This window comes from Emys orbicularis, chromosome 4 (genome assembly GCF_028017835.1).
Source record: "Emys orbicularis isolate rEmyOrb1 chromosome 4, rEmyOrb1.hap1, whole genome shotgun sequence".
NCBI classification, from domain to species: domain Eukaryota; kingdom Metazoa; phylum Chordata; order Testudines; family Emydidae; genus Emys; species Emys orbicularis.
The window spans coordinates 152,959,885-152,977,370 of NC_088686.1; the positions used below are offsets into that span (position 1 = coordinate 152,959,885).

The window sequence follows — 17,486 nt, forward strand, 5'->3', positions numbered from 1 at the left end:
CTGGCTTCCCAAGGGCTGACAGCTGAGCTCCCTGGTGGCTGGTCAATGTGTCCCCTTCTCGGGGGTGGAAGGTCCCTGGGCATGGCTGGGCTGTGTCCCTGTCTCATCCCCTCCCCGAGGGCTACGTGCTGGCAGACCGTGGCTGTCCCCAAGAGCTGTGCGCAGGGCCCTAGGCCATGTCCCCTTCTCCTCCTCTCCCCTCCCCCCGTGCTATGTGCTATTGGGCGTGTCGCCGTTCCCCAGAGCTGGGCGCAGGATCCTGGGCTGAGGCCAGGGCACTGGCTGGCTGGGACTGGGTGAACCCAGGCCTCACCATCAGCTGGTAGAACACCCCAGGCAGGATGCGGAAGCCGAGGCATTGCAGGGTGTGCAGCGAAGACTCCTTGTGGGGCAGCACCCCGGTGTATACAGGGAAGCCGCGGGCATGCAACTGTGCCGCCAGCGTCCCCACCACGGGCCTCGTGTGGTGCTGGCCGCGATGCTCCGGGAGGGTGTAACCATGCGTCAGGGCAGCCAGCGGGTCGGTGAGGGACCAGGAGATGGGGGTCCCCTCAGGGGCCAGCAGGCAGGCGTTGGGGAAGTGGCGGATCAGGAGGCACAGGTGCCGCAGGCTCCGGCTGTTCCCCCCAAAGTTCCAGGTGTCTCTGAGCAGCATGGCGTGGGCGGGGGACACGGGGGCCAGCCTGAGCCCCTTGTCAGGCCTGCAAGACAGGGCAGGGGGGAGAGAGACACAGGACGGGGTGGGGTGAGCACAGAGGGGGTTGACCTGGCAAGGGGAGGATATCAGCGCATGGGGGGCAGGGGGAATAGAACCAGCAGGAGAAGGGGTAAGTCTAGGGGAGGGGAGCGGGGAGCAACCAAACATGGGAGGTGTGAACATAGGGGGATATTGACCCAGCTTCGGGCTTGGGGTGCAGTGAGCTGGGGGTACAAGGGAATGAGCCCGGGGAGCAGAAATTGAGCTGGTATGACATGGCATAGGAGAGGAGCAGTGTCCGGCGGCGCCATCCTCTTCCCAGTTGTGGGGCTGAGATGGGCTGGACAGAAAAATGGAGGGGATGGGGGGTTGCCGAATCTCAAACTGGGGGGCATGGAATGTATCCTGTGGGGGAGGGGTGTGCCACCCAGCTCGGAAGGCAGCGCCATCACCAGCAGCAGCCGAGACCGACGGGTGGCATGGTATGGCATTGCCATCCTTACTGCTGCGTAACGTTGGGCCTTTGCACTGGGAGGGGAGGCTATGGAAAATTCTGGGGTGCCTATAGCCCCCATATCGCTCCTCCCAGTGTCCCCCATGGAGGGGAGGGAGGCTGGAGGGGGAGTGACCTGGCACAGGGAGAATGGGGGGAGGCTGAGAGAGGATAGACCTGGTGTGGGGGAGAAGGGGGAGCCCTGGGGGAACGGGATCAAGTCAGGCCCCGGCACATGCGGGGAGGGGATCGACACACTCCCGCGGCCTCAGCACAGGGGCTGTCTGACAAGGCCCAGTCCAGCCCCAGCAGAGTCATCGGTGCCAATGGGCCTTGGCTAAGCTCAGCTCCCTGAGATGAAAGCACCAGGGCTCAGTGGGCAGCGAACACCCTTCCCGGAGACCTACCCGCTGACAGGAAAGGAGGGACCAGGGAACTCTGTGCTTGGAGCCCCCTCCCCTCAGAGGGGACGGCTCTGGGGTCAAGGACCCCTGGCTGTCCATCCCAGGATACTGAAGGGTTACAGACTGCCCCTCCCCCTGCTCTCCCCATCCTGGGACCAAAGAGGTTCGTTGGCCAGGCTGCGTTGCCCCTGCCCCCGGCGAAGCTCTAGGGCTGACTCAGCCCTGCCCCGGAGCAGGATGGGAAATCCTTGGCAGCATGTGCCCAAGGCCTGGGGCTGTGTGTGTGGCCGTGGTGATGCCCTCACTCTGCCAGCACCGTTAGCCTGGGGAACTCATTGCCACCAGATCTAGGGTGCAATGGAGGCCTCTGGCCTGGCACCCCGGGGTCCTTCCCTTCCCCCAACCCCGCTCCCCCCTCCAGCTAGCACAGGCTGGTTGTGTACATTGCCCCATTCTCTCACACACACCCCATATCTGGGGGGCACCTACCGGTACTGGGGCATGGCAGGTGGGTCTGGGTGCAGCAGGGGCCGGTACGGATACGTCTCCATCTCAAGCCCTCTGGCCCTGGCGATGTCCCTGATGGTCTCGTATACCCCGTCCTGCAGCCCTGCAGGGACAGCCGTGCGCTGTCAGCAGGGGCCCGTGAAAGGTGCCCATGGACGTGGGGGGCCCAGCCCGGTGCGGGAGAGCAGCAGGGAGGGGCCAAGGGCCACTGTGAGCCAGCATGCCCAACTGGGGGTTCCCAAGCTTGGCTCATTCAGGATCCCGGGTCTGGATGGAGAAGGGGCTCAGGTGAGCTCCTCGGGGCTATTGGCCCGTGGGGGGGAGGGGCCCAGGCAGGCTCCTCAGGGCTATTGGCCAGGGGGGCGGGGAAGGGGCCCAGGCAGGCTCCTCAGGGCTATTGGCCCATGGGAGGGGGGAGCGGTCCTGCCCCCCATGTGGCAGGTGCTGGATGGAGCAGGGCTGGAGGGGCTCACCCTGTATCTGGAAGGCCTGGCCCCAGTCCACAGCTCGGCTGTTCTCCAGCAGGGCCCGGCAGGCGCCCTCGTCCCGGTAGAAGGCCGTGTACAAGTTGGTGAAATAATCGCTTGGGTCCCGCGCCACCTGCAGGGGGGACACTGCCTGGGGGTGAGCTCAGCCTCTGCCCTTCCCCCATGACCCTCAGGGACGGCATCGGAGGAGCGGGGCACAGTGGGCCCCAAGTAAGAGATTGAGGAGGGGGGAAGGGGCCCTGTGAACGGAGCCAGGGGGCTTAGGGGAGAATGGGAAAGGGGCTCTGGGCAGCAGAAAGGGGAAACAGGCTGTGGGGAGGTGGGGCAGACAGAAGGGGGAGGGGTAGAGATGACACCAAGCAGGGAAAGGGGCAAGGAAGTCGGGGAGGGGAAGTGATGGCATGAGGTGGGGGAGGGGAGCAGGGCAGTGATGGCGTCGGGGGGGGAGGGGAGCGGGGCAGAGATGGGGTCAGGCGGGGGAGGGGAACGCGGCGGATGGGAGGGGCCCAGCAAAGGCCGCACTTCTCTGCGTGGCCGGGTGAGGACCGTTTTGAACGCTGGCCATGAATCCACCAGCACCTCCTGGCCAGCCGGGTTCCCGCGGTTCACGTGCATCACAGTGCCGTAGACCTGCCAAGACACAGGGGTCAGAGTCCGGGGATGTCCCGGATCCCCAGGATCGGTGCTGGGCCCCAGCTTTTACTCTCCCCTTGGAGGAGCCCTCAAAGTGCCACCCCCCAGGGAGCCCCACTCTTCCTGCAGGGCAGGCCACCGCCTCTGAGGTTGAGCCTCTGGGCTCCAGCCCTCCTGCTCCACCCCGCGAGCTCTGCCCGGTGCCTCCCACTGAGCCAGACCCCGGGAGAGACCTGGCCGCTCTTGGGGGCTCCCACACCCCAGCCTGTGTTTGCAGTGACACCCGGCAGCATTGTCAAGCCAGGCTGGTTTATGAGTCACGGAGCGGCCTTAGGTCAGCAGAGAGAACTGAGGGTAAAGCAGTGTCCATTGCGGTCAGCCAGGGCCCAGCCAAGCTGGACTGAAAGTCCCTTTCCAGGCTGTCTCTGTCTCCGTCTGACCTCCTTGGCCAGCTCCAGGTGAGAGCCTCCATCTTTGTCCAGTACCCCCCACCTCCCAGTCCTGTGCTCTCGAGCTGGGGTCTCTGCTCAGCCTCCCGGCTGAGAGGCGGGGAAATCCAGGAGTCAGCAGCGCTTGCCTTGTCTCTCTGGGTCACTTAAACTAGTGACTGTCCCAGTGAAGTTCGAACCCCCAAATGCTATCCATAGAAGCCACAGCATCTTCCCCATCCCTGTCCTTCCAGGCACGGTCAGCATGCTCACAGCTGGCTCGACTCAAACTCACCCTTTCCAATACCCAGCTCAGAGCAGGCTCACATCCACCCTTAGGGCAAGTCTGTTCACTGACACTAGCAGGGGGCAGTGGGGAGTTTTCATGCAGCCTCAGCACCTTTTGCCACCCCAAAACCTTTGGGTTTGAAACTGGGATGGGATCCAGCCACTGCACCCCCCCATCTGCCAGGGAGTGAAGAGTGTCATGACCCCCCCTCTTCCTCCATGTGTCGGCCATCTTGGCTGCTCCCTGGGGTGTCCTGACCCCTTGAGCATTTGGGGGATCAGTGTAGGTGTGTCCCCCTGCGAGGCTGGTCTTAGCCCAGCCATGTCTCTGGGGTGCTGGTTTCCCAGGGTCTGGTGATGCAGGGGGCTCCCCTACGCTGGTTGTCCCAACCCCAGGGCTGTGTGTATGCCAGGAATCCATTTCCCCTCCTGGGGTTAACCTGTTGCCCTCACCCCAGGCCAGGACCCCCCTGCTGGCGATTCCGGGTCTTAACCTTGGCCATGCCCTGCCCGTGTCTGCCCATGCTCAGCTGGGGGCTCAGCTCCCACCAGGTTCCGTTCTGACTCTGTTTCCCCAGGGAGAGCAGGCTGTGAGCTGGCTCCCTTGGCCACAGCCTCAGGGAAGTTCTGCCGGAGCCCGTGTGACTCACATGTCCCGTGTGGAGATTGGGGGGGGCGGTTCCCCTGCCCCACTCAAATACAGGGGGTCAACTTCCAGACAGACAGGTGTCCTGAGCTCAACAGCCTTTCCTTAGTGTTACAGGCAAGGGGGGAAAACCCTGCTACATGCCGGCCGAGCTATTCGCCTTTTCACTGATACCTCCAGTCTGAGCCTCTGGCTCCTGGGGTTCAAACCCTTGGCTGGGGCAGGATCAGGGACTGGATTTTGTCTTAAGGTGATACAGAAAGTCTCAGCAGGAGGTCAAAGCCGATGTCCAGGAGAACCATGACTACCAGCCCCCCCCACCCTGAGTCCTCTGTCTGCACTGGGATCCGAGCTGTCGGGAGGGCTTCTCCCAGTCGGCAGGTGGCTTCCATTTAGGTCCCACCCTGGGTCTTTTGCACACCCCAAAACCTTTTCATATAAGCCTCAGGTGTCAGGTCAAACATAAGCAGTGGAGCCTTTTTGAACAGTTCCCAGTCCCCAGTATTAACGCCGTCCATCTGGCTGTACGTCTCTATGGCTTTGGGGGCCCGAGCATGGGGGTGAGACAGCAGAGCCGGTGCGAAGGGTAAACCAGGATCAAATCACAACCCTTCTCAAAGGCATTGAGGTTGGTGTCTACAGCCCCTCCTCCTCCTTAAACGGACAATTTAGTATCCAGCTCCCTGCGGAATTCAGCATCCCTGGGGCCTTTGCCCACTTACCCTTTGCTGCATTTCTTCACATTTTTGCTGCTTCTCACAGCCAGCTGGTTCCCTCTCACGGTTTGCTTCCCGCACTGGGTAGCCAGGGGAAACTGAGGCACACATAGGATTCATACAAATATATAAAAGGCCCATTTTGTCAATGGTTTAGCTGGGTGTGGTCAGAGCCACCCATGGTGAGGACCAGGAGGAAATTCAGAGCCAGGGGGGTGGGGGTGGTCAGAGCCATGCTTGGCTAGCACCCAGCTGTCCCACACTGTGATTGGCTGCCATGGAGCCGCCCACATGTTCATTGGCTTACGCAAACCCTGACCATACTGAGATTGGCTGGCACAGAGCCCGCTTGTGCTCTGATTGGATGGGCAGGTCCTGGCGGTTACGCTGGGTGAGCAGTAGACATTGGTGCTGGATTTGGACTTTGGGAGGCAGGGGGGTGAGTGAGGAGAAGGGCCAGGGGAGGGCTCCTCCACCGCTACCTCTAACCTAGGGGAAGGGCCTGCCACCCCCCTCCCACCACTACCTCTAACCTGGGGAAGGGGCCTGCTCTCCTGCTGCTACCCCTAACCCAGGGCAGGGGGCCTGTGTGATGAAGTAGAAGCTTTCTGTAGTATCTTTCTGATTCAAATGTGTGTCTCAGTTTCCCTCTGCGTCCTGTACTGCTCTGCGCAGCGTGTGAAGGGAAGGGACGGGTTGTGACTCATGTAACAGCCCGGCTGGAGACCAGCCTCATTAACCAAGGGAATAAAGTCTCCACACACGCAAGGAGGATCTGGAGAGACCATGGAAACCCCAATGGCTGGGGTGGATGTTCACACCGAGCGAGTGAGATTCCCCCTCACGGCTCTGCAGCAGAGAGGCCCCCAGCTGAAGAACAGCGGCCGCGAGGGGTCAGGATACGGGGCTAAGAGCCGGCTTTTGGGGGGTCTCAGCATCTTTCACCTTGGCCTAAGAACAAAGGGACAGAGACAGAGCGAGCCATGGGGCCCATGACGTCTTGGCTGGCTCATTGCCCAGGCTTGGCCAGGCTGGGCTGTGGCTTAACCTTTGATTCCCTGTGCTAACCTGAGGAGTCTAGCCAGGTGACTAATGAACCGCTACTGTGTTTTGCAAAGGCTGCCGGGGTCTCTGCCAACACACACCGCAGGGGCCCGGTCCAAGCCTCCCGCAGGCATCTGGTTCGGCTGCATTCGCTGCAGGGAGCCACGGAGAGAGATGGGAGGGCTGGTGTCAAAGGCCCAGTGGTGGAGGTCACGGGCCTGCCCCTGTGGAGCTGTGTGGAGCCTCGGGCCCTGGCTCACTACCGGGGTCGCTCCTAGGGGACTGGTGACAAGCTGGGGTACGGCACATCCCCTGTGGATCTATGAGAGCCTGCCCAGCCCCTGAACTGCTGCCCCCTGACCTGGAGAAAGGGTCTGCCCCCCAAACTGCTACCCCCTGACCAGGTGGAAGGGCCAGCCCTGCATGTACCCCAACCCAGGGGATTGCACCCCAGTCCAATATGTGCCCCATCACCCAGGTGTCTATGAGGGACTTTGCCCTGCTCTCTGCCCAGCCCAAGGGTGGGAGGGTTCGGCCCTGCGGGGGCAGGCGAGTCCTGGTCACCGGCAGCGTGTCAGGCAGGCCCCGCTGTAGCATCCCCTCCAGCAGCCGCAGCTTGGAGGAACAGCTCAGGATCAGCATCGCTGGCCGGGATGGGCCTTCACAGCTTCCAGCGGGACAGTGCGAGGGACACCTGCGGGGACAGGAGACCCATCAGTTCCCTGTGACTGTCTCCCAAGCCCAGAGACAAGCTGCCAGCTCCCAGCCCTGCCAAAATAGCAAACACTATGTGTAGAGCCCACAATAGCTCACCAGTCTGTGCGCAGCCCCCCGTGTGTTCACCAGAGACCCTACAATAACTCACCAGTCTGTGTGTCGCCCCCGCGCTCATCAGAGACCCTACAATAATTCACCAGTCTTCTGTGCATGACCCCTGTGTTCACCCTAGACCCTACAATAACTCACCAGTATGTGCCCAGCCCCTGTGCTCCCCAGAGACCCTACAATAACTCATCAGTCTGTGCATGGCCCCCGTGCTCACCAGAGACCCTACAATAACTCATCAGTCTGTGCATGGCCCCCGTACACACCAGAGACCCTACAATAACTCACCAGTCTGTGTGCAGCCCCTGTGCTCACCAGAGACCCTACAATAACACACCAGTCTGTGCATGGCCCCCGTGCTCACCAGAGACCCTACGATAACTCACCAGTCTGTGTGCAGCCTCTGTGCTCACCAGAGACCCTACAATAACTCACCAGTCTGTGTTCAGCCCCTGTGCGCACCAGAGACCCTACAATAACACCCCAGTCTGTGTGCAGCCCCTGTGCTCACCAGATACCCCAAAAGAAGAAGGCTGCTGTAAGGCCATGTGATGCCAGGGCTGTCCGTACAGGGCTGGGGCTCCCACTCACCTGGGGTGACTCCGTGCCAGGGGAAGGAGCAGTTCCTGGGTGTCTGTGGAGCTGCGAGGTCCCTGTCTGTCTCTCCTTCAGGGGCTGCTCCAGCCTCTTATTCCCCAGCGAATGAACCATTAACAGAGTCTGCCAGTCCTGGAGCCCAGAGGCGGTGACATCCCTGCACCCGCTTGGCACAGTTGATTGGGATTTTGCTCTGGGCAGAGGTCGAGGGGCCTCCGGGGAAATGGAAATGCACCCAGAATGCACCAGGTCCGGGGCAGAGTGAGAGCAGGGGCTGCCTGACCCCCTTCTCCACCGGTGCCCCTCAATCCTGACCTGCAGCCCCCTGCTATGCCGGCCTGGTCTTGGTCACTGTGTGTCCACGCTGCACCCAGCACAATGGGGTGCCAATGACCCTGAGTATGAGCGCTGCACAGCAGGAAATGTATTTCCTATAACATACCAGGATTCAGCTTGGGCCTTCTCATCACATTTGAAAGCCCCAGCGTCCTGGAAGACAGTGCCATGGTGAATAGAGCCACTTTGGGTCAGATCAGCCAGTGGGGGGGAAAAAACCAACAAAACCAGGGGATTGGTCCCTGTGACAAAGTGGGAATTTTTGGTAGTATTTTATGACCCGTGTATGTGCTTCAGTTTCCCCTATGTGTTGCAGTGTTACCCTGTGGGGAGAAAAAATAGGAGCAAGTTTGCTCTCAGGACAGGTTCCGAGCCATAGGTGGGCGTCACCTCCCTGTCTGGGTGGAGGAGGGAGTCATTAAGGAACTAGTTGAAATTGACCCACATCAAGAAAGGGGTCAGAGAGACAATGCAAGCCCCAATGGTTTATGGATTTCCCTGCCTCTCAGCAGGGAAGCTGAGCAAAGACCCCACCTTGAGAACAAAGGACTGAGAGGGGGAAGGTAGGGGAGTGTGACAGAATGTACCCTTGTGCCCACACCGTACCCACTGTTGTAATAATCTTTGTACAATCTTGCAATGTATTATTTGTAAATGTATAATTTGCCGGTCAGTATTGCCCTGATCTAATATGTGTGTGGCAACATTGTACGTGAAGTGATAAGATTCTCCTTTATGGTGTTAACACGAGCTCTAACCTGAGGTTGGCAAACAGGCCTGTCTCAACAAAGGAATGGGTGCTCTGTTTAATTTGCATTTAAGCAACAAACAGAGTCATCAAGCAGGAAGGGAAACAAAAGAAACTCCAACAGGGGAGGAAAAAGCAGCAGGGAGCATCCTTCCCTACAGACTCTCTCTCCTGAATCTCAGCTGCAAATGTTTTCCAAGTGTTTCCAGCCCTCTGTGGAGAAAGAAGTGGTTCAGGACTATTTAGAAAAGATGGACGAGCACAAGTCCATGGGGCTGGATGCATTGCATCCGAGGTTGCTAAAGGAGTTGGGAGATGTGATTGCAGAGCCACTGGCCTTTATCTTTGAAAACTCATGGCAAGTGGGGGAGGTCCCGGATGACTGGAAAAAGGCTAATGTAGTGCCCTGGAAAAATCATGGAGCAGGTCCTCAAGTAATCAGTTTTGAAGCACTTTGAGGAGAAGAAAGTGATAAGGAACAGTCAGCATGGATTCCCCAAGGGCAAGTCATGCCTGACTAACCTAATTGCCTTCTATAATGAGATAACTGGCTCTGCGGATGAGGGGAAAGCAGTGGACGGTCTCCCACAGTATTCTTGCCAGCAAGTTAAAGAAGTATAGGCTGGATGAATGGACAATAAGGTGGATAGAAAGCTGGCTAGATCATCAGGCTCAACGGGGAGTGATCAATGGCTCCATGTCTAGTTGGCAGCCGGTATCAAGCAGAGTGTCCCAGGGGTTGGTCCTGAGGACGGTTTTGTTCAATATCTTCATTAATGATCTGGAGGATGATGTGGACTGCACTCTCAGCAAGTTTGCAGATGACACTAAACTGGGAGGAGTGGTAGATATGCTGGAGGGTAGGGATAGGATACTGAGGGACTTAGACAATTAGAGGAAAGTCATTGAACAAAATGCAGGGGCCAGGAAAAGGAGTGAAACGGTGAAGGTCAGCCAGGAACAAACAGAACTGTCTCATGGCCCTGAATCCGGTGTGTTTTGGGGAAAGTTGAAGAGACCACAGAAAGCCAGTTTGTTAAGTGGGGAACATGGAGACCTGGGAGATGGGTCGGAAATAGGAGGGAGCGTGGGCTATAATGGCAGAGAGAAAGGAGGGTCAGGGCAAAACTGGGAGGCAAAATCAAATCAGTATTTTAGATGCCTATATACAAACGCGAGAAGTATGGGTACTGGTGAGTTGTTGTAGGGTCTAAGCAGGAAGAACTGGAAGTGCTAATAAATAAATACAACTATGACATTGTTGGCATCACCGAAACTTGGTCGGATAATACACATAATTGGAATGTTGGTGTGGATGGGTACAGCTTGCTCAGGAAGGATAGACAGGGGGAAAAGGGAGGAGGTGTTGCCTTATATATTAAAAATGTACACACTTGGACTGAGGTGGAGATGGACATAGGAGACGGAAGTGTTGAGAGTCTCTGGGTTAGGCTAAAAGGGGTAAAAAACAAGGGTATGTCATGCTAGGCGTACACTACAGGCCACCTAACCAGGTGGAAGAGGTGGATGAGGCTTTTTTTAAACAACTAACAAAATCATCCAAAGCCTAAGATTTGGTGGTGATGGGGGACTTCAACTATCCAGATGTAACCCTTCTGCCCATCTAAGTTGGCAGCAACAAGGGCCGGGTTCTGTATCTAGGGGTTCCGTTTCAATAACACAATGCAAAACCGGCTCGAGCCCCCACCCAGTGACCTGGGACAATTACATACCACCCCCCTGGGTACCTCTAAGAGGCAATACTTCCCCTCTCGCAAGCATGGAGTCTGAGTGTAGCAGAAAATGTTTAATAACATGAGGTAAACGACATCAGCATAAAATTGGAAAAACACCACAAACAGGATTCATAACACAAACCATGAGCAAAACCCACCCCAGCAAATTGGGCTGTGTCCTTTCCCTTTGGCTCTTGAATCCAACAACCCAAAAATCACCCAGAGTCCCCAAAGTCCAACACCCCCAAAGTCTCTTGGGTCCAGCAACCACCCAAAGTCCCAAAAGTCCAACAACCCCCAAAGTCTCTGTCCTTGGTCAGTGCAGCCCCAGAGCAAAAAGGGGGGGGCACGCAGGGTGTTAAGGGGCACCTTACGTGATCCGAGGCTGGCCAGCCGTCTGTTTCTCCGTGGGGGTTCCGCCGCAGCCTTCACCACAAGCCAGTCCACTTTCCTGCCATCCCACAAACTGCTCCGCTCTACAAGCTGCTCCGCTCCGCTCACCGACCTGTGAGCCATTCCAGCCGTCCCCGCAAACAGCTCCGCTCGCCGTTCCTTGGGCCACTCCAACCAGCCCCGCAAGGCTCCACGCCGCTCGCTGCTCCTCCAGTCGTCCCCACAAATTGCTCCGCCAGCTGCTGAGCAATATAGCTTCAGGCTCCCCCACTAGTTAACACAGCACTCAGTGATCTCAGCTCTTAATAACTTTAGCTCTTTTGTGATTTCAGCTCATAGTATAGTAGGGGAGCCCCAGTGCTGGTGCACCATTGGCCCAAAGTGAATTCAGCTCAGCAGCCTGTAACTAGACTCCTAATGGAATCAAAGTTAGCTCTGACATTCAACAGTGGAGAGAGGAGATGGTGCAATTGGTGTTTCAAACCCTCAGAGGGAGGCCCATACCATCAAGTACAAATACCTGTCCCCATCCTCTCTCAATTCACTGGGTTTTGTAACCCATGCCCCTTGTCAAGCAAGTGCTACTTAGGTAATGGTGAAGGACTCACTCAGTCCTTCTGTCATACAACAGTTCCACTGGCCTTGATTCACAGAATCAGGATAACAAAACTTTATTCTTCCTGCCCCAATAATAGAGAAACTGGGGATCCCACACCAGCCAAAGTAACCACTTTCAGTTGCTGTTGTTCCATGCCAGGCGAGTGGGTGTGCCTATGCAAACAAGATCAGCCCCTGGAGTTCTTTTCCACACTCGCCATAATTCACCACCAGATGTCAGGGTAGAGCTCATCCTGACTCTGCTTACATCCTCCCCCCAGACGAGAATTTGTCATCCCGACAAATCACACTCCCTATTATACCAACTCACTGGTTCCCTCCAAAGGGCCTCAGATAGCCCACTTTAGCTTCCACAAGCCTGTGTGCTAAACATATTGGTTCCTCACTAGTCACCCCAGGTGCATCATAAGTCAACCGTTTTACTGGTCTTATTACCCTGTCTCGTCTATTGAGACTCTCTGTTACCGTGGTAGAGTGGACAGCGTCTTGAACGACAGATGGGGAGGTTTCCTTTGAGGGCCCCTCGGCTACTGGCATAGGCCCCTGCAGTTCTAGTTCTAACAGTGGAGGGTCCAAGGTGCCCAGGACATCCTCCACCTGTATGTCTCCACTGTCCAATAACCTGTGTGTGTCATCACATGGGGGTCCCACCAGTGGCCCAGTGGTGTCAGGAATGGGCCTAAATACTTCTGCCATGGGGGTTAGGGAGGAAGAGGAGGAGCTCTCTTTTGATGCTGATCGAGACTGAAATCTTGTCTCCATCCCAGGATACACCATGGTTGTGTCTTCCTCCTCAGACTCACTCTCGCATGTGCTGCATAGGAGTAGGTTAGCTGCAGGGGGCTGGCTGTCCACGTTGGAGGGCAGCTTTGGTCCAGCACCTTCGTTCCGCCCGATTGCCCTGTTGTGGCCCATCTCATACGGGGTGTCTACCAATTCCCCCACAGGGAGCAAAAGGTTTCTATGCACTGTCTTTGTCTGCCCTGGACCATCTTCAGGTTTGATCTTGTAGACCGGCAGATCTCCTAGCTTTTCCATCACCAAGTAAGGTATTGCCTTCCATCTGTCAGCTATCTTGTGTTTGCCAGTAATACCCAAATTTCGCAGCAGGACTCTGTCCCCCGGCTGGAGTTCTTGCAGACGTACCCTAGCATCATATCGATGTTTGTTCCGGTCTGCGTTCTTCCGAGCCGCAGATGTAGCTAAGTGATAAGCATCCCGCAGCTTTTCTCTTAGTCGGGATACATATTGCTGATGAGTTTCATAGCTATCTCCATCCTCTGATACACCAAAGCACAGGTCTATGGGTAATCTTGGTTCTCGCCCAAACATTAAGAGATATGGGGTGACTCCTGTAGCATCATTCTTTGTGGCATTGTAGGCGTGCACCAGAAATGCGACATGTTGGCTCCAGGTTGCCTTCTGCTCTGGCCGCAAAGTCCCCAACATATCTAATAGGGTTCGGTTGAACCTCTCTGGCTGTGGATCACCTTGAGGGTGATAAGGCGTTGTCCTAGACTTTTTAATTCCCGCTATCCTCAGCACCTCCTTCAGAAGGTGACTCTCAAAGTCCCGCCCCTGATCCGAGTGTATCCGGGCTGGAAATCCATAAACTGAGAAATATTTCTCCCACAGTACTCGAGCAACAGTGATGGCCCTCTGATCATGTGTGGGATATGCCTGCGCATATTGCGTATAATGGTCAGTCACTACTAGAATGTTCCCAATATTTCTCTTGTCTACTTCTAAAGACAAGAAATCAATGCATACCAGCTCCAGAGGTTTGTTGCTGGTGATGTTCTTCAGATATGCAGCCCTCGTGGGCAGAGTTTTCCTTTGAACACATCGAGCGCAGGTCTCACATTTCCTGTGAACATCTTCAGCCATCCGAGGCCAATAGAACCTACTACGAATAAGTTCCAGGGTCCTCTCCATCCCTAAATGGCCAAAGTCATCATGCAGGGCCCTCATGGCCAGGGCTCTGTACTCTTTTGGCAGCACTAGCTGTGCTCGTTGCTTTTGTAAAGGGTCTGTGGTCACTCGGTGTAGCACTCCCTGAATCAGTTTTAGTTTGGTCCATTCTCTCAATAGTAGTTTACCCTCCGGGTTAGGTGGGACAACCACAGCTGGGCTTCGCCCCTCCCTTTTGGCAAGTAGTGTATCACGAATGTCAATATCTTGCAGCTGGGCTTCCTGCCAGTCAGCCGCATTGAGCATGGGCAAAGGAGATTGGTCCAACGCAATATAGTTCACTGAAGCAGAAGGCACGCATTCAGGGGGCAGGCCCAAAGCTTCTGCAGCACATCCATGAAGACTTTCATGGGACTCTGGCTCCCGGCGACTCACACTGCAAATAGCCCTCACTCCATCTGTGGGTATCACAGCAACTCCTGGTGCCTGTGGACGCCTGGACAATGCATCTGCATCTACATTGCTTCTCCCTGATCGGTATTGAATGCTGAAGTCATAGCTAGCCAAAGCGGCCACCCATCTTTGCCCTGTAGCATCCAGCTTAGCACTTGTTAACACATAGGTCAGTGGGTTGTTGTCTGTCCACACCTGGAACTGAGCACCATATAAGTAGTCTCGAAATTTCTCAGTGATGGCCCATTTCAAGGCCAAGAACTCCAGCTTGTGGGTGGGATAGCGAGTTTTACTATCAGACAGTCCTCGGCTGGCAAAGGCTACAGGTTTACGTTTTCCTTCCAGTTCCTGGTACAGTACTGCTCCCAGACCCTCCAAACTGGCATCAGTATGCAGGATAAATGGTTTGCTTGGGTCAGCAAAGACTAGGACTGGAGCATGAGTTAGGCAAGTAATGATTTCTCGAAAAGCCCTTTCACATCTCTCATCCCACCGTGGCCCAAATGGTTCAAAGGGGCCATAGTGTCTCTGCACAGGAGGCTTTGGGGACCTCCCCTTATTCTTGGTCTTAGATTTGTTCCTGCTGGACTGGTATCCCCTGGTAAGATCATTCAGAGGTTTTACAATCGTAGCATAGTTTTTCACAAATCTGCGGTAGTAGCCACTAAACCCAAGAAAAGTCTTGAGTTCTCTGTAGTTACTTGGACATGGCCATGTAGTGAGTGCTTCTATTTTATCGGGACCAGTACTCACACCCTCTTGGGACACGATGTGACCCACATACTTCACTGAGGTCCTGCAGAACTGGCATTTGTCAATTGAAAGCTTCAAACCATAATCCTCTAACCTATCAAGCACTTTAAGAAGTCTTTCTTCATGCTCCTCCAAGGTTCTTCCAAACACAATCAGGTCATCCAAATAAACTAACACTTGCAGTAAATTCATGTCTCCCACAACTTTCTCCATAAGACGTTGAAATGTGGCAGGTGCTCCAGAAATCCCTTGGGGCATGCGTTTGTCGTGGAAAGAATCACCCACACAGTGATTTTAGTTCACGGACTCAGAGCCTGAGGCCTTTATTGCAATACATACCAACGCGTTGGGGTGCAGTTTTTCAAACTGGCACCCCTAGCAACAGCTCACAGGCTGCTTTTATTCCATTAAACCACAAGCAGGGTACAAACAATACGTCATGAATTAAATCATTGGGGGCAAATCACAAGCTGAGCAAGGGTTGAGCACGAGCTTTGGGGACAAATCACAAGCTGGGCAAGGGTTGAGCATGAGCTGATCACGAGCTAGGAAGCAGGGGTTGGGGTCAATCTTCTCACCCCCCCTCCCTACCCTCTGACTTAATTTCCGAGGAGTGGATGTTTGTTTGGGTAGAAGGGTGCTTGGTGGTTTCCGCAGGGGTGGTGCTCGGCCCTAGCTTGGGTACATTTCTCAAGACTTGGACTATGTCATTTTCCGGGGGATTTCAGCAAAGCCTTAAGGGGGCGGGGGGTTTCCAGGGGAGCTTAAAGGAGAGCTATCATTGGTTAAATTGCAGATAGCTGGACTTGGAAAATATTGCAAATAGTTATAGCAGCAAGGATGATTAACTCTCTGCAAAACAATTTACAAATCACAAGCATCTTACGTTATTTCCGTAGCTTCTTACGTTATTTCCGTAGCTTGCGGTTATCATATTTCATCAGTTATGAACATATTTCATTAGTACTGCTGCGGGGGGGGGGGTGTTATTCTCCCATTCCCTCCTCTGGACATGACCCTTGACCGAGTTTGGCAGAAAACTGTGCAGTTTAGTCTTGTTTAAGCTTTAGGCCTGCCCTACTCTGTGCAAAGGCCATCAGCATAACAGATCTCTGTTGGAGGGTTTATTTTGGGGCCTTCAGATTCAAAGCTCTGGCTATCAAAAAGAAAGCCCCCCCCCCTCTATTTCCCCACAATTTCCCTCCTCTGATGTGAAGAGTAGAATAGGTTAGCCAACTGGGTGTAACTTGGGCGATTTCCTTAGAGGCAAAGCATGCAATGTCATAGGAGGAGCATAAGGTATGTACTCGATAAGCAGTTTGGAAGGCTTTGGCCTTTTTGTTGTATTCTATTTCTATTACATGCATTTGGGTTTTGCAGGTGAGATAAGTTGGAGAGCAGAGGGAGTAGAGAAGTGAGGTTTAGGAAGCGGTTAGGGATAGGGGAAGTCCAATTAAATATAAAAGGAACACTTGGATGGAGGGTTACATAAACCTGAGGATTAGCAGGCCATACAATAAAGCGGCTTCCTTGTGCAGCGGTTAAGTTAAGGTGAAAGGGGATAGGGATGTGGGGATCCGATGGCAGGGCACATCCCTGGCTTTTACTAAATAGTAATTTTTCCTTTGGATTTTTACCTATCGCTTCCCCTTCCCAACATGCCAAATTAAAACGTTAACTACTTCTTCAGGATGCAATTTGCAGAGGCAAAATAGCTGTGGGGGTTCCAAGGGCCATAATGACCACAAGGTTCCGATACCCACCCAGATATGTTGAGCAGCGAAATCAGAGGGAGTGGTGATGAAATGGCTAGGTTCATGGGGTGGTTTAACTTCCCATACCTGCCGGTGGATAACCCAGTCCCATAGACAATTCGCCCAGGGTTTTGGCACAAGTAAGTGCACTGGAGCCCAGGTGCCATTTACCGGTTCCGAAGCTTGGAAGGTACATGCAACAGAGTCACAGCTTTATTTTGACAATGTTCACGTATTTCTCCACTTCCACAGCTTGGGTGGCACTCCCACAGTAGTGGTAAGGGTTTTAGGCCACCGCTGATTTAAAACATTGGTTTGCATTTTTTTTCTAAGGGACCGTTAAAGAAATCCTGCATTTGACTACAAGCTGAATCCCAGACAGTGTTCTTTCCTGCTAAGGCAAGGGTGTTTAGTTAACCCTGCCTCAGTAAGGAGGCCTGATGCTTTTTCCAAATTTTCCAGGTGTTTTTTATGGTTTTGGGCTTTGTCTATTGTTCAAATAGCGGCTACTCTAGTTAGGTCATGTAAGATTCCTTCTACTACGCCTCCCTTTCCCCAATAAAAACTTTCCCACTGCACAAGCTGGGCCAGTTGAATGGCCGCTTTCTGAAAACAATTAGGGTACTAGGTAGTTATTTGGAAAGCAGAGAGGGAAATGAGAAAGTGGTGGTTCTTATAGTAGCATTTAGCACAATTCACCACTGTAAACAACAATTCCATCGGTAGGATGTGCTATACCACATTTGTTGTTCCGAGACTTGAATTTCCCTGAGGCTACGGCCAGACAGATTTGTATGGGAATTGGAGAAGATACGAGGGGGAGTAGCTGGGGAGCGGGGACTACAACAATGGGCAACCATATAGAGCCGGAATACACTGCAATACGACACAGGCCAAACCGGAGGCTACTGATTGGCCAAGATTACTTTTTCCCTCCCCACCCCAAGTTCGTTAAGGAGGAGAGGCTGAGAAATATTAAAAGTTTCATCTTCAGGTAGTTTTGGCTAGCTTCTGCAAG

At 54.5% G+C, this 17,486-nt stretch overlaps 1 protein-coding gene across 1 annotated transcript in view; it reads right to left on the reverse strand.

Moving 5' to 3' along the window:
* Positions 1 to 217: 217 nt before the first annotated feature.
* LOC135877931 (glycine N-acyltransferase-like protein 3) overlaps positions 218 to 17,486 on the reverse strand; it is a 30,947-nt gene continuing 13,678 nt past the window's right edge. The window contains exons 2-6 of the mRNA XM_065403453.1: positions 6,909 to 7,038; positions 3,112 to 3,219; positions 2,575 to 2,701; positions 2,084 to 2,204; positions 218 to 701 (exon numbers count right to left, since the gene is read on the reverse strand). Coding sequence (XP_065259525.1) covers positions 218 to 701; positions 2,084 to 2,204; positions 2,575 to 2,701; positions 3,112 to 3,219; positions 6,909 to 7,038 — 970 coding nt within the window. The remainder of the gene's footprint in view (positions 702 to 2,083; positions 2,205 to 2,574; positions 2,702 to 3,111; positions 3,220 to 6,908; positions 7,039 to 17,486) is intronic.